A 20,074-nucleotide genomic window follows, 5' to 3' on the forward strand; every position below is an offset into this window, starting at 1 on the left:
TAGCATAACAGTAAATTGTCAAATGAACACACCGGTGCTTCCACTGTGGTGTTGAAGCGCCATCTAGTGTTCACTTTCGAGCATTTCTTTTTGGGCAAAAAACCCCCAAAAAAGTACTTGCAAAGCCGTCATCTGATCACAGAATTAAGTGAATGTCACAGAAAAGAGTGACACATCTTTGGTTCAACTACTGAGAAGCACTGAAACACCTTGACCTGTCCAACACGATGGTCATTGTTCTCTGCTGTAGAATACACAGGACCATATTCTGTTTCTTAGCCTCGACGTTATTTATGTTGACACGCTGATATCAATCCGTAAACCGTGTCAGATATGTTCACAGCAAATCATTGGTTAGGAAAAGTCCAGACGAAGTGCTTTAAACCTGCATTTATATGTACGATATTTATGGAGGCACCAACGTGTACTCACAGTGATGTCGTCCATCAAAAAAGAAAAGAAAAACCCAATAGTTCTCTTTGGTTAATTATTTTTTAATCTGGCCGAAAAACCATAAAATCAAACGGTTGTCACTCCAATAAAACCAAAGAAAACAGTCATACGTGAGGACAGTCGAAAACCGGCTAGCTACCTCTCACTAGCAACTCCTGGCTGGTTCATTTACCTGACGCTTGTGGCGCCCTCCAGTGGCCCGGATGACTCCGTACACCGTAAAGGTCCCGGGGGCCAATTTGTGCATTACAGCAGTTCCAAGAAAGGATAGTCAGTGATACGTGGAATATAGCGCAATTGCAAAAATAACATTAGCCAAATCAACTGTACAGACAGTGTACAAATATGAAAATAAAAATATAAAAAAACAACACCATTTTGCACTTCTAAATTAAATATACAGCAATAATACAAATACTATTCCATTTCATTTAGGTTTTTATTGTATTTTAGAGGGCTTTAGGACCCTGGGGACGCCCAGTGTCGATCACATGACGCCACGGGGACACGCCCCCTTCCAAAAATCGGAAACGTGAATGCAGAGGAACGGCAACAGATGATGGAGACGTTTTAAGTTGACTTACTGGAGGAAAAGGAGGCTGCAGAAATGTATCGGAATGTTTTATTCTTCGCAGCTCTGAGCCGTGTGAGTTTGTTGGTCACCGAGGTAAGAAAGAAAGAAAAGAAAAGTCACCTGACCTCACTTGAGTCTCCCTGCAGGAGACGTTTTTCTAATTCTTAACTGTTTTGGTAACATTTCAAAGCCAGTTAGAACCCAGATATGATGTCTAATCCTTTACAAATGACGACATTGTAAAGGATTGACACTATTCAATCTAAAATGCCAATAAATCAGTGCTATTGCACTTCCCTGAAACCGTATTAACCCTTTAACACCGACGGTATCGCTCCTGATACATTCGCGCGAGGATATGTTGTTGTGCCGTAATTACACCAGTTGAGAACCAAATTACCGTAATGACCGCAACATCACCAGGTAGAGTAAAACTTCACAGCTTTCAGGAAACATTCCATGTGCACATTTTTACATAAGTACGATACTGTGCTAGCACAAATGTAGCCCCAGGGATACTGTTGGTGTTAAAGGGTTGACACAGTATGTCTGCTTGTTCTTCTTCTGCCCTCCGTAGGTGTCTGGAGAGAGGTCTTTCTCCATCGACTACAAAAATGACTGCTTCCTGAAAGATGGGAAACCTTTCCAGTACATCTCTGGCAGCATTCACTATTCCAGGATCCCCAGGTTCTACTGGAGGGACCGGCTGCAGAAGATGTACATGACTGGACTCAATGCCGTTCAAGTGTAAGTCCGTGTACTGTTTTTTAAGGATGTTCTCACCTGCCCAGGTCATCCTTGGACTGACTCCATCTTCTCCACACAGGTATGTGCCATGGAACTTTCACGAAGCGGTACCGGGGGTCCAGAACTTCACAGGCAACCGAGACTTGGAGCATTTCCTGCATTTGGCCAATCAGACAGGTCTCCTGGTCATCCTGCGTCCAGGTCCGTACATCTGTGCTGAATGGGAAATGGTGAGAAACGGACCAACGATAAACGCTGAATCCAAACCACTTTAACTTTATCTGTCGCACAACTGTACACGCAAATCCAGTGTGACGCACAGTCAGACCAGCAAATTAACAAAACGTATGAGCTATACTTTACTGATCCGATCTTCAAATATTTAATGCAGAAACACACAAATGTTGTCGGAATGTGTCTGAATAAAATACAATTTAAAACATACGTCGCACACATTCACCAGTTGATATTTGATGCTGAGAAACTGTTTTTGTTATCAGGAGCAGGAATGAAGGTTTGATGTTGGTTTGTTCTTCCAAATGTCTGATTTGGTATTTCTGGAGATTCATGCTGCTTCCTTCCTGCCCAGGGTGGACTGCCAGCGTGGCTCCTGGACAAGCCCAACATCGTCCTGCGTTCAGCTGACATAGGTACAACCAGACCCGGCTCATAGATGAGTCAGTTATTCATTATTTGTCCACAAACAAACCGGTCAGGCACAGGAATTAGTCTGGTGTTACATGCATGCTAACGTACCGTAATTACACGACTATCCGCACAATCAGAAAACGGTTCCTGAAAGCTGAGAAGTTTTCGCTCGGTTCCTCTACCTGGTGCGTAGAAGGAGCTAGAAGGAGAGAACGTCCATCGGTTCCTGCAAGTTGACAACAGCCAAGTGTTGTCCGTAATGTACCGTAATGACAGCAACTTGGATGTAAAGTGCAATACAGTTTTCAGGAACAGGTTGATGTTTTTTTGGTTTTTTTTTTTTTTTTTTAAATCTGCAATGTGATATGCTGGTTCCAGGTTCACCCTATAACACCGACGGTATCTCTGCCACATTGACACCAGCATACTTTGGAATACCGTAATTACATGAAAAAAGCTTTGAGAAGGGGAAAATGTTGATGGTATTACTATAATGAGAGCAACTTCGCAACACAGCAGCATAATTCCAGCAACAGAGCTAATGAGATTACCGTAATGACAGCAACATAGCCGTACTCAACAATCAGGAACTGTTTCCCGCGCAAATAGTCGCGTTATTACGGTACTCCAAACTATGCTCGCACGAGCGTATCGGCAACGATACCGTCGGTCTTAAAGGGTTAATAAAAAATCAAATAAGGAAAGTAACTTCAAGAGAATACAAAGAATAGTATGAAATACAAGAAATAAATGATAGATGCTTAAACTGAACGTTCACCCCGGAAACAAACAGGGGTTCTTGCCGTGTGCTTCAGATTACATGCAGGCAGTCTGCGACTGGCTCGCTGCTCTGCTGCCCAGAGTCAAGCCGTGGCTGTACGTGAACGGCGGGAACATCATCAGCGTGCAGGTAGCGCAGCGAACCGTTTTTTTCCCCCGGCAGGTCATGTGACGATGCTCCGCGTTGACCATCCTCCTTCAAACACCAGGTGGAGAACGAATATGGAAGTTACTATGCCTGTGACTACAACTACCTGCGCCACCTGCGGACTCTGTTCCGCTTCTTTCTGGGTGACGACGTCGTCCTGTTCACCACCGATGGAAACACGGACAAGGAAATGACCTGCGGGACTCTGCAGGGGCTGTACGCCACCATCGACTTCGGCACAGGTGGGTATCATGTGACCACCGACGTGATACAGTATCATCACCATATTGTGATCATATACATATTATATATTTTTTATATATATGTTTATTTACATTTTCAATAGCAAAGCACGTCTCCAAAATAAAATGTTATATTTTAATATAAAATATAATTTTAATAAATACAGAATACAGAATGCATTTGTAATAAAAGAGTATCAAAATGTGTGCAATAAAATGTACGAATACATTTTGGAGTCAAACTAATTGTAACTTGTAAAGAACTAATCATGATATATACCAAGATCATTTATTATTATTATTACTATTGTTGTTGTAATTGTTATTCTTCTTTATGATGATAAAACTAAAATACTCAAATCAACTAAATAAGATAATATCTTATTTTTATTCTTATACTATTATTATTATCCAATAATAATAATAATAATAATAATAATAATAATAATAATAATAATAATAATAATAATAATAATAATAATAATAATAAATACTCCAACTTACCACCAGAAAATAAACAAACTGAATTGTGAATTGTATATCAGGTCTATTATTGAAATAATGTCACGTTATGTTAATGTCATGTTAATAATATAAAATATTATACTGTTTCATTGGATTCTGTTTTTTTTTCCCCCCTCCTACCTTTACAATCGATTCTGTCATTTCAGACACCAACATCACGGACGCCTTCGCCCGCCAGAGACGTTTTGAACCACAAGGTCCTTTGGTTGTGTGTTTTGTGGGCGTTTTCACAAATGTGACGGGGGTGTGTGTGATGGCACTAACAGAAGCCGAATGACGTCACAGGGTGAATTCGGAGTTCTACACCGGCTGGTTGGACCCACTGGGGGGATCAACATGCCGTGGTTGATGCTCAGAAGGTCAGCAGAGTACTAGGAGAAATGCTCACCATGGGGGGCAAACGTCAACATGTATGTCTCCACCAAAAACCCGCCATCCCTCCCCCTTCCTCCTCTCTGCACCGATCCGCCCGTCGTTTCTGCTTCTGCTCTCAGAGCCAGAATCACGGGCAGTAACACGCTCTCTCCTCTCAGGTACATGTTTGAAGGAGGGACCAACTTCGGCTACTGGAACGGTAAATTCTCTCCAATGGAATGTGCCCTCAACTCCGTTTCCACGGCGTCGAAAAAGCCTCAGCGGCGACTCGTTTCTCTCCCACAGGTGCCGATCACGGACAGCAGGTTCAGCTCCGTTGTGACGAGTTACGACTACGAGCGCGCCGCTGACCGAGGCCGGCGGACCCCACGGGAGAAGTTGTGGGCCATCAGAGACGTCATCAGGCAGGTGCGACTGAGGCGCAGCGGGTCAACTGGAATTATGATTCAGATTCTTTTGAAAGAGACGAATCTTTTGAACGAACTGTACCGAATCACTGCCTGAAAAGATTCATTCATTTCCCAGTTCAGCTGAGTGGTGAACCTTCATTGGGGAATGAATCAACGACACGACTCACTCGCCAAAAACAAACACAATCTGAACACAAAGAGATAAAGTAGTCAATTACATTAAAGACAAAGTATGATCTTAAATACATTACAGTTCATAGCATAAAAAAATTAAATTAAAATTAAAATTAAATAAATACTGAGTGGACTGGAGTCACTAATTGTGTACTTATACACAATGAATCAGTACTGATTCACTGTGGATGCATTTAAACTCTGAACGTGAGCCCTGAGTGATTTCAACAGTTCAAACTGACAGAACTGAGCGATGAACTGTAGTCAGGTAAAAATATCCAGAACATGTTAAAATCTGTGTTCGTCTCCGTCATTCAGCGATGGAATTTAAAACATGTCCAGATTTCCAAGGAGAGTCTGACGTGTTTCAGCACCACTGAACGAATCAGTGCGGATCAGAGTCTGATGGATCTTAGGGGCGATTCAGTGAACGAATCTTTTGAAAGACTCTTTTGACTGAACCAATTCTAGTGACTCAGTACACCTGAAAGAACGGTTGTGCCCATCACTAATCCCTGTCGACGTCTGGCGTTTCCGTAGTTTCGAGAGATTCCCTCCGGACCGATGCCGCCAGCGACTCCCAAGTTTGCGTACGGCTTTGTAACGCTACGACAGGTGAGATGCTCTTCGGAGGCCTTCAAGGAGTTGTGGTTGGTGCTGAGGATGCGAATGTGTTTCAGGTGGGCAACGTCAGCAGCCTGCTGAGCGTTCTGTCCCCGCTCGCGCCCGTTCACTCCCAGCAGCCTCTGACGTTCGAAGCAGTGAAGCAGGGTACTGTCTGAAGCGGGAGGGTCGGCGGCTGAATCGGAGAACTTCTAGACTGCAACCTGTCATGTCCTTTGTGCTCAGTACTATGGATACATGCTGTATCAGAGCGCCGCTGCCAGGGACCTCTCAGAGCCCACACCCCTGATCTTCGCCGCTGGAATGGGGTTCATGACCGAGCATATGTGTCTGTCAATGGGGTAGGCCTTCACAATGGACCCTTTGTTTCCTGCTCAGTTTTCCAGGTCAGGTGGAAAAACAGCACAGGTTAGTAGTGTGTTCCACTCGCTGGCCAGGTCGACATCTGAGTCGACCTGGCCAGTAAACAAAAACAAATATATAAACTGATCACACATAAAATAATCCAAAAACACAATTAATGAAACAAATAAACACAAAAAAAGATCAATCATCATATCAAATGAAAACCAATAAGAGTGACGTTTCAGACTGATTTGAAAGCCAAGGAGGTAAAAGTGGGTTAGAAGATGAGTGTTAAAGTGGATGGTGAAGGAACTGAATTAAATAGCTCATATTATTTTATATGAGCTAATATTTTTATATTACTTTCACTCATCATCTGCAGACTGGTCACACACACAGGCGGAACGGATGAGGCTGGGGTTGGAGGAGGGAAACTATATGAAATGAACCTAAACCCTGAACGAAAGCGGAACTTGGTTTTCATCCAGTTCATCCGCCGCGTGTTCCCACTCGGACGTCCGCTGGCAGTGGAACGCACTACGAGGTCCATAGGGAGTTTCCTCCAAAGGCTGCTGCTGACGTCTGAAGTGTGTGCCCAGGTGTTCCAGGGCGTGCTGGAGAGAGACACGGTGCTGGTGATAAACGTCACCGGACGTCAAGGCGACACACTGGACATCCTGGTGGAGAACATGGGCCAGAGTGAACTTCGGCAGCCAGATCAATGACTACAAGGTGAAAGAGACGGAGAACGTTCAATCTCCTACAGACATGAATGCTTAAAAAACTACAAAAAAGGTATCTGGAGTGTCATAATTTATACATATCACACAGAAACAAACCTGATAAACACATTTCTGTGTAAATTACAGAATCACACTACATTTCACTAGCTTACTTTGGAGTACCATAATTATGCGAACATTGAACGGTTCCTGAAAGATGAAAAGTTTCACACGGTCCTCTCTGTTCCTCTAGCTGGTGTGAGGAAGGAGCTCGGAGAAGGAGAAAACGTCCATCGGTTCCTGAAAGTTGAGAACAGCCATGTTGCTGTCATTACGGTAATCCCTTTCGCGCTGTTTCCAGCTGGTGAGTCATTACCCGTAATGACAGCAACTTGGCTGTGAACCGTTGGACGTTTTCTGACAGAGCAAATAGTCGTGGAATTACGTTACTCCAAAGCTAGCACGAATGTATCGGCAGCGACACCATGGGTGTTAAGTGATTTTAGAAAAAGCATTTGTTCGTATTGGGATATAGCATGTAGCATTTAGCACACAGTGTTGACAATCAGATGTCATTTGTGGTGAACGACTGCAGGGCCTGTTGAGCAGCCTGTTCCTGGGGAAGGATGACCTGACTGGCTGGAACATCTACTCTCTGGACGCTGACCAAGCCATCGCTGGCGGGTGGCCTCATTCCAAACGGATGCCGGAACCTTCCGCCCGTCCGGCAGGAGCCGGATGTCGGACCGACCTTCTACGCGGGAACGCTGAAGCCCAACGGCCTGGCGCAAGACACGTTCCTCAAGCTCAGCGGGTGGATCAAGGTATTTCAGATGGTGAGAGGGTTTTAACGTTCACCTGTAACAGCCTGTCCGATCCGTCCCCCGCCCCCCCCTCCCCCCACAGGGTCAGGTCTGGATTAACGGTGTGAACCTGGGGCGGGTACTGGCCAGCCAGGGGGACCCCAGCAGACCCTTGTATGTCCCCGGGCCGCTGCTCAGCACCACGCTGCCCAACAACATCACCGTGCTGGAGCTGGAGGGGGCGCCGGCGCACCGGCGGGTCGTCTTTATGGACCGGCCTCAGCTCGGCGGCTCGTCGTGACAGCGAGCAAAGACTTGCGGAACGCCGGTCCGATAAGCAGTGTGGGAGCGTTCTGCTCAGGAGAACCGGGTCAAACGTGAGGCAGCGTCGTATCACGTTGTCTCCACGGTAAACGTCAGCTGATCGAAGCCTTTAACCACCGACCGTATCCTTGCCGATGCAGTCACACTAACATATGTTGGAGCACCGGAACTGAAAAAATCCCTCCTGGAGCTCAGACCTCCACCAATGTCATCATCATCTTCAGAAAACGTCCAAAGCTGAGAAGTTGTATACGAATTGCTGTCATTATGGTAATGACTTGCTGGCTTCAGGCAACGGAGAGAATTGGATTACCGTAGTGACCAGTCGTCAACGCTCAGGAACCAATGGACGTTTTCTCACTTCTCCGCTTTCAGAAACCGTTTTCGCAAATAGTCGTGTAATTACGGTACTCCCAAATATGCTAGTGTGAATGTAGCGCCGCGGATTTCGGTCGGTGTTCAGAGCAGCTTCCGTCGTCTGATGATGATGATTTAGTTTCCAAAGGATGTAATCCGAAAAGATGACACAGCAATGTACGAACAATCGTCACTTTTTACTTTTTCTCTCCTCATAACAGCATTTTACAGACTTATCATGATGTTTCATTGTAACAGGAATCAAATGTCAATGATCATCCGCCGTAATAAAATTCTGTGAAATAGTTCCGATTGGATAATGTCGTGACGTAGCAACCACACATCACATTTGAGGTAACGTAGGTTGTAGGTCCGTCTCCGGGGGTTAGTCCTTCCGGAAGCAGACCTGGCCTTGCGATGTGCTTGGACACACTGAGGCGTGCAGAAGGAAAAGTCCAGGTACTGGAACGGGATCTTCCCCAGCAGAGACTCCCCACAGAGCCAGCACCGCCTGGAGACACAGATTCTGCTGTTTCAACCAGCAGCTGGTATGGGGAGGCGGGGGGACGCTAGAACCTGAGAGCTGGATCCTACCTGATGTTGGACAGGCCGACACCCGTCTCTGCCACCTGCTCTGCCAGCCTCTTCTCCGCCGCCAGCGCCCTCTGCCGTCAGACCGCGGCGTTAGCGGCACGTTTTCGGTTTCCATCACCACGTGAACTCACCTTCTCCCGCTCGCTGAGCGAAGCAAAGCGCTTCTTTTCCTCCTCCTCCTGCTCCTGTCTCCTCTGCTCGTCCCTCTGGGTTTTCTCCCGCTGCTTCCTCTGCGCCCGTTGATCTCTGCCGTCAGTGGTCCAGAACCTGGAATGATACAATTATGTGTTGCACTTTAACCCTTTAACACCTTCAACAGTATCGCTGACAATACGTTCACGTAAAAAATAAGAGGAAAGAGCACACACACTTAACACCAACCCCAGAAAATTAAATGTATACATTCGCCCTCGCTGGGCGTCTTACCTGGGCCTTACTGTAGTCGTAGCGCTCAGGATTCTCCCCCATGTATTTCCGAAAAAACATTCCTCGTGTCTTTATCAGGAGCGACGGCGTACGGAGTCCGTCCTTTGTTGTCCCTGTGCCAGAAGAGGGACGTTATGTGTCTGTCAGGACTGACGCCGTCTGCTGGAATCAAAAGCTAACAGCGGTTTCATAACAATAAAAACCTCAGGACTATCCGACTACGACGAAGAATCATAAATAAAACGAGGAACTGAGGAAAAACAGATGAAACTCAGAAAGGAACAAAATAAAAACTTCTCATTAAAAAACAAATCAATAAAATAGTTTATTAAATACATAGAAATAAATAAAAGTATATAAAAACTACTGAAGGTAGAATAACAAAGGAGGGATACTGAAATAAGAAAAATTGGTTTTAAAAAATATACCAGAGATAAAATATTAAAAAAGAAACAGCGTGGACAACATGATTAAAAGTAAGAAAAAATAAGCAGGAGTAGGGTGTAGAACAAATGTCCCACCTGCCAGGCTGGATCTGCTCCTGTGTCCAGCAGCAGTCGAAGCGTCGTCCTCTGGGCGGCTGCCGAGGCGACGTGCAGCAGGGTGAAAGCCGGACGAGTCGACAGGCTGGTTGAGGAGCGCCGGCTCCGACTGCTCCGGTGTCTCCGCGGGGACGCGGAGGAGGGCGCATAGACCCTCCACATCTCCGACCTTGCAGGCGGTGAAAAGTGCGTCCCTGAGGCCGAACTCCCACGACGTGTCCACACGGAGGGCGGCTGGGGAGAAAGACGGTGGTTCCCGGGGACATGAGCAGACCTCCATCACTGGGCCGCTCACCTGCCTCCTCCTTCTCTAGTTTACTGTCCTCCGGCTCTGCCGCGTCCTCGTCTTCATCTTCTTCTCCTGCGTCGGCCACCACTGGACAACAGACGAGTCCTTGTGCTCAGCAGTGGTGGAACAAACAGATCGTGGGAGGACTGACTCACCCTCGTTCTCCTTTTTCTCCTCCTCCTCCCTCTTTCTCCTCTTCTTCTTCTTCTTCTTCTTGTTTCTGGAGCCCTGGACGTCAAACTCCTTGAGGTCGGTAGTCTTTAACGTCACCTCCACCGTCTCAGCTGGATTTCGCCTCCTTCCTCCTGATCTGAGCTCTCCTGGTTATTTTCTACTGATACGGGAAAAACAAGCCGCTGATTTTTACATGCATACGTTTCCACGGCAACGACTCACATTCCAAGTACGACCTCCTGCCCACAGACCTTTGTCGTCATCCGTGTTTAGCTGCGCTGCAGGTTGGACCCTCTTCTTCCACACCTTCTTCGACATGCTGCTGAGCGCAGACATGTCCGTGTCCTTCTCTGGAACAGGTACGGGGGGTTCGTTCACGAAAAAAATCATTTTCTTCCATGACTGCTGTAAACTCAAGAACTCTGCTACAAAATCAAAGTATCCCTTTGAAACAAAAAGACAAATCCCATGGCAAAAAAATGAAAACAAACAAAAGAAAAAGTAAATCATGAAGCAAAATGACAAACCGCTCCAACAATGACGGAACTCATCTTACCGTAAATGAGAACGGTGGACAGCATTGTGTGGACCCGCTGAACTTCTCGGAAAGTGGCTCTGCGCGTGGCGAAGGGCAGCGTTCTGATCCTGGGGTCCGTTTTCAGCAGCGGAGCCCGACGACCACCGAAGAAGATGCTTTTGTTGTAAGTCGGCGGCTCGTACAAAGATGGCGGACGCCTCCTGCAGGTGCTCGGCCCCAGCTCAGCGAAGATCCTGATGTCCTGCAGACGTTTGGGAAAGCCTGTCTGTCAGCAAAAAGTTCTGAGCGTATAGCTCTGAAACGTTTACAGTATGTCCGTACTCTGACGGACTCCAGGTGAGTCTTTTTTGGTAAAAATCCGTATGTTGTTACGGAAAAAAAATGACAATTAACTCCCATGAAAATAAAAATATAAACAAATAAATCTCTAAAATACAATTTATTCCGATTCACTTGTAAGAAGTGAATTATTCTGACTCATATCTACCATGTCCACTAACCGTCCACGTTTCGTGAGGATCAGATCCAGTTTGTCAGTCAGTCAGTCAGTCATTTTTAACACTGAAAAGTCTGTTTACGACACATAATCAACCATACATCAGTGAGAATGACTGACCGTCTCCATGGAAACCAAACATCCAGACAACAGAAAACTACTGGTTCACCCGCACTAGTCTCCGTGTAGACGTGGCCTCGGTTTCCATGACAGCAGGTGGGTGTTATTTTACCTTAACTAGCGCGGCCTCGTTGTGTCGCCTCAGAGCAGCTCCCGCTGACTTTGGCGTGTGACTGCGGTTCTGAGAATCCCGGAGTCCTTGAGCTGTGCCTCGTTTCGCTCGAACCGTGTAGCGGTGGAAAGTCTTGTGCTGGAGGACGTCTTTCCTGTCAGATGACACGTCCGCACGTGAGCTGGATGTCTAAGGGCATCTCAGTCTCATGCTGGAAGAGACGTTACCCCTGAAACACTGCGCCAGCGAAGTGGCCACCACCGGTCATGAGGACGACCCACAACGTCCTTCTTATGTAAGGCGCTGAAGGAGGAGCCATGTCCTGTTCTCCTCCAGACTGAAACGATCCAAGACGACACATGACAAACACTGGTCGACGAGGAGAAAGCCTCGGGTGTAAGAGGAGGAACACTATCACAGAATGGGGGTCACTAACAAATGAACTCAATTCTTTGTCTCCAGTTTCCAACCAGAATCAGAAGTATCAGAATAAAAAAAAAACTGTAAAAAGAAAAATGGACAGGTAGTGTTCAAAAGTTGATAAGTTGCACTTACTGTCATTACGGTAATGACTCACTGGCTTCTGGCAACAGAGCAAATGGGATTACCATAATGACTGGCTGTTTCAGGTACCGATGGACCTTTTCTCCTTCTCTTGCTCCTTCCTCACACCAGGTAGAGGGGACCCAGTGACACTACTCAGCTCTCAGGAACCTCTCAGGAACCGACTGCGCAAATAGTCGTGGAATTACGGTACTCAAAAGTAGTAGGCGAGTATCTTTGCCTACAGCACCTTCATTACCTGCTGTGAATTTCTCTTGGGAGATCGATAAAGTATCTATCTACCTATCCAACCATCCATTTTGTAAGTCATCTCATCAAACTATATGAGAATTGGAGTTTGTTAATAACTGCTGTCAATAATTTCCCAGATTTGTGGACCAGCGTCATGGTTGAACATGAAGACACCACGCCTCACCTTTCCCTGGAGAATGCAGCGGTAGAACGGACACATACTGTCCTGTGGAGTTCTGGGAAAACCACCTTGCTGGAGATCCGACCCCCTACGACACCGTTGTCATCGGAGCCGCCAGCGTTCCACTTGTCCCCCGTCCGTCTCTGTCCGACTCGTCCGAGTCGGAGTCTGAGCCTGAGATGCTGGACATGTCTCCTGAACAGAGATAACCGTGAGTCGGTCCGCCGGTCAAATCCCTGCAAACATCGGCGGGTCATCCTCACCAGCGCCGTCTTCTCCTCAAACTCCTCGCAGTGGCCGGTGCCATTCCTGCCATCTTCTGCCTCAGGTTGAAGCGATGCCAGTCGAGCTTGTAGTGCTCCGTCTACCGTTTGGGAGATAAAACGCGGTTACACAAAGAGACACCCGCTGCTGGAGGACAGTCTACCACAAATCCTTTGTGTTTAGCGTCACCTGTTCCTCCCGGTTTGTGAAGGGAACATCTGCAGGCTGAGCAGAGCATCTTGTCTGACACGTCACGGAGCAGACTGCACTCCCGGTGTCTGACATCCTCTGAGCTTCTTTCTTCCAGCTCTGAGAGAGGCAGTCCGGATTGTTAACGGATGAAAGACACACACACACACACACACACACACACACACACACACACACACACACCACACACACACACACACACACACACACACACACACACACACACACACACACACACACACACACCGTGTGTAGCTGCTGGTTTGGTATTTGGATGTAAGTTCACCTCCCTCAGTCCGATCAGAGTCTCGTCATCGGGGCACAAATCAAAGATGGAGCGAGAGTGCCCACACGCTGTCATGTTTCATCACGTGACCTGAAGGACTGTTTGACAAAGCAGGGTCACTTCATTGTGACATGACGATACAACATTTGAAGACATTTGGTTAGAATTTTTTCCCTCAATTCAGGATGGACAAACTATTCGAAACCAGGAGTTCATTCCAGAAAGCAGATTTAGTGAAAATCCTGGTTTGTTCATCCTGAAATGAAAGAAAATTGTTGATCTTCCACTTCTATTTGAATGGAAACTTACCGAAATCAAACCCAAACTCTTTAAACTCAATTCATGATTACCTCTGGTATAAATTAAATTCAGCATATTTTTTCTCGTTTTCAGGAATAACAAACTCGGGGTTTGAATCCCTGTTTAGACTTTCTGCTTTTTAAAAAAACAACAACTGACATGTACTTCGTTTATTTCTGACATAACATCCCCGTCATAAGCTGCTTCAGGTGTTGTTACTCAGTGAAGTCCAGTAAATAATAGTTAGCCGTGACAACACGTGTGGGACAAAAATACAGTCATTGTGTCCTCACAGCCGCTTTGAACACGTTTTAACCACTGATTGGAAAACAGAACACACGATAAACTGTCATTAACTTACGTGAGAACGGCCTGAACACAAATGCTGACGTGCTGTCTGACAGAAGTCCACTTTCGACGTTCAGTTGAACCGGAGCTGCTGCTCCTTCTGTCGCGTGTTTCTCTCGTCAGCGCGCCGACATAAATAGCATATATCACCCCCTACTGGACTGGAAGACTGGAATTACAGATGACAAATAAAAAAATGAGGGAAATTAACGGATGGGAATATAAAAAAAGAAAAGGGTAAAGATACTTGTCATATAGCAATATTATGTCAAGTCGTATCAATTTCTGTGTATCGTTATTTTGCTTTGTTAATTAGTCGTGTTGACGACCACCAGTGATGGTGACGCTAAGCTAGCAGTTAGTTTGGCTGACTGTCGAGTCCTCTCAAGACAACTTCAGAACATCCTGCATGTTTATTTGTATAAGCATAATTAGAAATAGTAAAATTAGTAAAATCTGATTTAGTTATGTATTCTGTAGTGCAGGAATGTCTGAACGTGTTGGGTGGTAGGACGCGAAGAAGGTTTATAAAATGAGCTTTTCAGCTGTTCTATAGAGCCCGGATAGCCTCAGTCGGGTAGAGCATCAGACTTTTAATCTGAGGGTCCAGGGTTACAAAGTCCTGTTCGGGCGTTAATGTTTTTCCTTTTGCCAACGTATGGTTGCACCAGGGTAATTTAAAATATAAGAACATAACGCTAAAATAACACTACAACCTGTTGTGAATAATTGTGTTTTGTTTAAATACTGTCATTGAACCTGAGCTATTATTACACAAACTACAACCTCACATTATCTTACTGTAGGAGTTGATTATGGGAAAAATTGATTAATTTGAGGATAAAACTCCCTCAAACAGAACGACAAAGCTGTAATTTACCTGTGACAATCACGGGTATTATCTCAGGTCAGCGGTCAGGGACATGTATAAAGGCAGGTTTGGTGCATGTAAAATGGCCACGTAGGAGTCACACTTGACTGGCAAAGATGGAGCTGCTTGTCCTCGTATGCCTGAGCCTCTCGGTCGTCCCGTGCTCAGGTAAATGAGACTGGAACCGCTCTGATGTTTTTACCCAGTTGGACGTGAAAGCAAACCAGTGTCTCTGTCCTCTTTGCAGAAATTTCTGTTCACCCCAAAGTGGGGTCCCAGAGGTCATACAGGTAAATATAGCTTGAACTTGATCTAAATGTTGTGGCTCTCGTCGAAAAGAAAGAAGACTTGTGTGACACCCTCTGTTACAGCCAGTGATGAGCGTGCAGGTGGGACGGCAATGGATGACATTATTAAAGCCAACGAATTACAAGGTAAGCATGATGATCAGTCCTTTCGGTCTCAGAGTTACTGCTGCTGTCGTCTTTGTTTTGTGTCGCAGCCTCGCAAATCATAGACACCTCTACCCGACTCAGAGAGGGAGACATCGCGGTTTCCTCTGGGAGACGCTCCCAAAGTCTGCTTTTGCACGAAGCTGCACGTGGTCTAAATCTGTGGACGGGACATGTCTACATCGCCTACAGCTTTCGCCTCAATACTGTAAGTGTTCCCAGTGTACACAGATGCAGGTTAAGGGCAAACTTCATCCCTGCGGGTTCACTGGAAGTTCGCTGCAGAGGCCACAATGGAGTTGGAGATGCAACATTTGTTAGTTTTGCTCAAAAGTGTTGGAACACACTTTCTGCAGCAGTAACTTAACTCCTTAAACTAACTAAAAGTCATCAACAGTATGTAAAAAAAGATGGTCAAAATAATAAAAACAATTTGCGAGGGAGCTAATGTGCGACAGTGAATAGCTGTGACAGCAACCACAACCCAACAACATACCGATACGTAACTGTTAAAAAAGAACATTATCCATAGTTCTTATCTGCTACTTTAAAAAGAGTGTGTCCGTTGTGCAAAACCCACAGCTGAGAAGGAGACCAAGCTGATTCAAACGGCGATGGAGAATGTAGAAAAAGGCACCTGTGTGCGCTTCGTTCCCCGACGCACCAGTACGACTACATCGACGTTCATCCAAAGTTGGGGTGAGTTCTGGCTCGGTTAGACTCCCTGCCCCCTGCTGGTGGTTGATGTCTGTGACACCCCCCCCCAGGTAGGTTGGTCGTACCTCGGAGCACGTGGGGGCAGACAGACCCTGTCTCTTCAGAGCCCTGACTGCTTGCGAGTGGGAGTGGTTTCTCATGAATTCATGCATGCGCTGGGCTTCGTGCATGAGCAGTCCCGCTCCGACCGGGACAACTACGTGACGATCATGTGGCCAAACATCTGGAGAGGTGAAGTTGAAGAGGGACACGACTGCAGAGCCAGTTGATCATGAACACGTTTGCAGTCAGAAACATTTCTTTTTCCATTTCCACAGATCGTGTGAGAACTTTGAGAAATTCAAGACGGATACCTTTGGATCTGCCGTACCGACTACAGCTCAATCATGCATTTCGGAATGTAAGCAGGATGTAGGCAGATGTTTTATGAGCTGATTATTGAATGCAGAACATTAACACCTGGTACGTCTCCGTGCAGGTATGCCTACTCTCAGGATGGGGAGGCAACAATCACGCCGAAGAGCAGCAGTAACATACAACTGGGCCAAGTGTCGACTCTCAGCCGATTGATACGCTGAAATCAACAGGCTGTACCAGTGTGGTGAGTGTTAAATGATTGTTTGTGTAAAGACCAGATAAATAAATCCTGTTCTTGTGTCCTCTCTTCAGGTGATGAAGACGATTATTGACCAAACTACAACTGAGATGGAACTGGAGTCAAAATCTAAATTAGAAAATCACTCATCAAGCTCGGACCTCCTCCAATCAGATCATTTCACGCAACATCATCATCATCATCATCCTCCATTCATTGATCTCCTCTAATAAATTCACTGATCATCAAACAGGACTCTAATAGTCAAATATTATTAAAACATCATTAGACACCTTGGTACACTGATCATGACCTCTGACCTCTAGTTGTTCTTTTTTCTTTCAATAGTAAAACACTGGGTGGGCTCCAACCCCCGACCTTTGTGTTAACAGGACAGACCCACTACCCACTGGCCCACAGAGACAGTCCACTGCTGCTATTGTGGAGTTCTAGACCCAGATGGTGAAAATGAGGAAGAATCCTTCAACAGATTCCTGGATCCAGATGGTTCTAGGAACACCACCAACATTTCATCATCTGGTCCTGGTCCATCAGCAGCAGTTACTGAACCTTTCATTACAATACTTTAGTTATTTTGCTGACAGACAACAGATAAACGACAAAGTTTGATTGAAGCTCTTTGCCAGCGTCTGCAGTGTGTTCATGCTTTCAGTCACGAAGTTCAGTCCAGGTCAGGGAGAGTTCAAAGAAGTATTTATAATTTAAGAACATGTGAAAGCCACATTCTTCACATTTCTTCACATTACATACTCAGTTGCTAAGTGGCTGAGTTCAACAGCTGACAGTTTATCACTAAATCACAGGTTGCCTCTTCAGTCGTAAAACACAGCTCAGCATCAGGACCACCTGCTATGGATCAGCAGCGGGTCCAATGGGCGCTCAGCACAGGAGGAGATGTTGGTATATAGACGTGGAGGAGCTGTGGGTTTGTTCACATCTCCGGGTTTGGACGGAAACACCACAATGCATTGGGAACATGATCGCGCCGGGCTTTGTGTTCGGCCTGCTGACCCAAGCCTTCTCGCTGCCTCTTCAGGTCAGTTCCAGTTGGAAAAGGTTTGGTTTCGTTCTTTTTTTTCCCCCAGTCTTCCAGTTTTTCTTATTTTTTTGGTTTACACATTAAGACAGCTCAGCCATAACATAATGTTCTTGACATTACAGAACTCCACCGGCGTGCCTGAAGGGAAAGTGAGATTAAAAAGGAAATACTCAGGTATGGAGGTATGTTTCCATCAGCCTCTTAGATGTGAGCTAAGAAGTATCACATCAGAAAATTATGACGAAAATCCTCAGAATCGCACCAACTAAATACGCTCACTACTTCCAGGGTTTGGTTGATCCAAAAAAATTGTTGATTCGCAGTAGGGTGGATGGACACTCGCTGATTCCCCTTGGGAATCGATCTAACAACACACGCATCATTCTATGATTCGTACCACAGAAGTACAAGACATGTATTTTGTTACTGGTCGCTACAGGACGCTTCTGTATGAAGTTTGTTTTATCATTCAATAAAAAATATCTTGACAATACCAGAGGATCATTTTATACATCCAGATCTAGAAATATAAATAGAAAGATTAAGAGACAGAGAGAGAGAGATAACCGTTCCCATTTTGACTTCTCTTTAGAGGAAATAACAAATCGTGATGAAATGAACGCAATGGATCAAATCCTGGACGTCAATAGCAGTAAGTAACGTACACATTTTACAGGCTCGTGTTACATAAAGATACGTGTCCTAACATGCAGGTTTCTCCCTCCTCAGGACTGCGCCCCGCCCGTGGACTGTCCTTCCAGGAGGGGGACATCGCCAGCTCATACGTCCAGAGCGCCATCACGTGCCCGGACAGCGTCCTGCCTGTGGCCCAAAGCTGTAGATGGATTTGTGTACGGTGCCATACATCCTCTCCCCGTTCTATGGTAGGAATGTGTAGCTGTGTGTAGCTCTGTAGAATGTGTAGCTCTGAGGCAGCTGTTTCTTTGTGGTAAAAACTACAGTTGATGCTTGTTTTGTCCCACAGACGACATGGACAGAATCACCATAGAAACTGGGATGCAAGACATCTCTGCAGGAACATGTATAAAATTTGTACCACGCAGCCATGAAGCCAGTTTCCTCGATGTTCAGCCAAGATATGGGTATGTACGTCATCAGTTTTACTAGAACATTCAAGACACCAACTCACAACAACAGTTAGGACAGTTAACGTGATGGCGACAAACGGTCACGTGAGCAGCAACGGAGGAAAAACATCCATTTACAGGCTGAGAGACCTCGGGCAGGTCGTTACGCGTGGATGGCCTTCTGCCTCGACCAGTTGTGGTAGACGTGGAGGTAGAGGAAGTAGAAGACGAGAGAAAAGTAGAAGAAGAAAGGTGAAAGGTCATCAAGCAAAACATGCCATTCCAGTTGTCTATGATTTAAGCACCATTCAGATCCTCATTGTACGATGCACAATGACAATAAAGTCTTCTAAGCCACAGAATAGAATAAATAAAATTATTGCCACTAGGTAATGAATTGTACAACACTGCAAGGAACAAAGAGAACCAATGTATTTATAAAGCAATACTTGAGTAAAACACCTCTGGAGAGAAGTGTCGGTCGACAGAACTGTGTTGTCTGATGTTGTGGCAGGACTGACTGATTTGAACTGAGCGGTTGGATACGTTCAAGTAGGACATTGTACAATCATTTCAGAACATATTTTACATTTGCGGCGCCTGCAGTCTCTTGTCTGTACAAGATGAATTCCTGCCAAGGAACAAACACTTATTCCTACCCTACCCTATCCTGTTCTATATTCCATCCGATCCTACCCTCCTCTACCCTGTCCTATGTTTTCCAATCCTATCCTACCCTATCCTCTCCTCTCCTTTCATACCTAGATGCTGGTCGTTCCTGGGGCAGACTGGAGGAGGTCAGACGCTGTCCCTGCAGACCCCCGGCTGCATTGTGGTCTGGTGTCGCTGCCCACGAGTTCATGCACGCCCTCGGCTTTGTTCACGAACAGTCCCGCTCCGACCGAGACCACTACATCGCAGTGGTGTGGAGCAACATCAGGCGAGGTTCGTAGCACTGAATGATTTTACCATTTCTACACAGTGATCTACTTTTTAGTCAATGACAGTTTTAAATCACTGACTACAGTTTCAGTCAATGATGTATTTTTTGGTGTCCTGTCAGACCGTCTACATAACTTTAGGAAACAAGAGACAAACAATCTCAACAGTCCATACGACTACAACTCTGTCATGGCACTATGGAAGGTGAGCCGCCTCGTCCTGGAACATTTCACTAGCATGTTTATGCTTTAGTGTGGTGTCATTTTATATTTCATGTATTTTGAATTCAGATATGCCTTCTCTGAAAACGGTGGACCAACAATAATCCCCAAACCAGATCCATTCATCCCCATAGGCCAGCGAGATGGACCCAGTGAGCTTGACCTTTATAAAATAAATGCCCTGTATAACTGCGGTGGGTGA

The 20,074-nt window shown here is 45.8% G+C and overlaps 3 protein-coding genes and 1 non-coding gene across 4 annotated transcripts; 3 read left to right on the forward strand and 1 right to left on the reverse strand.

The window, feature by feature from the left end:
• Window positions 1–1,604: 1,604 nt before the first annotated feature.
• LOC144739194 (beta-galactosidase-like) lies at window positions 1,605–7,871 on the forward strand (the record flags this gene model as incomplete). The annotated part of the gene is given in 21 exon segments (XM_078622168.1): window positions 1,605–1,774; window positions 1,854–2,004; window positions 2,364–2,424; window positions 3,238–3,332; window positions 3,412–3,592; window positions 4,264–4,327; window positions 4,403–4,436; window positions 4,438–4,509; window positions 4,511–4,527; window positions 4,651–4,691; window positions 4,778–4,788; window positions 4,790–4,900; window positions 5,617–5,691; window positions 5,757–5,852; window positions 5,926–6,000; window positions 6,003–6,041; window positions 6,645–6,740; window positions 6,742–6,777; window positions 7,363–7,472; window positions 7,474–7,591; window positions 7,674–7,871. Coding segments are annotated over 21 exon segments (1,851 nt in total), but the record flags the coding sequence as incomplete, so codon positions are not given.
• A 380-nt stretch (window positions 7,872–8,251) lies between these two features.
• Window positions 8,252–13,353, reverse strand: LOC144739191 (tRNA endonuclease ANKZF1-like). The gene is given in 21 exon segments (XM_078622165.1): window positions 8,252–8,262; window positions 8,599–8,762; window positions 8,846–8,916; window positions 8,977–9,091; window positions 9,210–9,325; window positions 9,327–9,384; window positions 9,782–9,879; window positions 9,881–10,047; window positions 10,109–10,174; window positions 10,258–10,419; window positions 10,528–10,626; window positions 10,833–10,986; window positions 10,988–11,047; window positions 11,543–11,696; window positions 11,770–11,879; window positions 12,616–12,719; window positions 12,787–12,810; window positions 12,813–12,882; window positions 12,972–12,995; window positions 12,997–13,091; window positions 13,239–13,353. Coding segments are annotated over 21 exon segments (2,037 nt in total).
• A 1,130-nt stretch (window positions 13,354–14,483) lies between these two features.
• TRNAK-UUU (transfer RNA lysine (anticodon UUU)) lies at window positions 14,484–14,559 on the forward strand. Its single transcript has one exon. It is a non-coding gene; the product is annotated as a tRNA-Lys (tRNA).
• Window positions 14,560–17,558: 2,999 nt separating this feature from the next.
• On the forward strand, window positions 17,559–20,074 carry LOC144739192 (hatching enzyme 1.2-like). The gene is given in 12 exon segments (XM_078622166.1): window positions 17,559–17,618; window positions 17,744–17,795; window positions 18,214–18,273; window positions 18,351–18,436; window positions 18,438–18,476; window positions 18,478–18,505; window positions 18,607–18,724; window positions 19,475–19,538; window positions 19,540–19,654; window positions 19,773–19,843; window positions 19,845–19,855; window positions 19,942–20,074. Coding segments are annotated over 12 exon segments (837 nt in total).

The sequence above is a fragment of the Lampetra planeri genome, unplaced genomic scaffold (genome assembly GCF_965212315.1).
Source record: "Lampetra planeri unplaced genomic scaffold, kcLamPlan1.2.h2 scaffold_1362, whole genome shotgun sequence".
Classification (NCBI taxonomy): domain Eukaryota; kingdom Metazoa; phylum Chordata; class Hyperoartia; order Petromyzontiformes; family Petromyzontidae; genus Lampetra; species Lampetra planeri.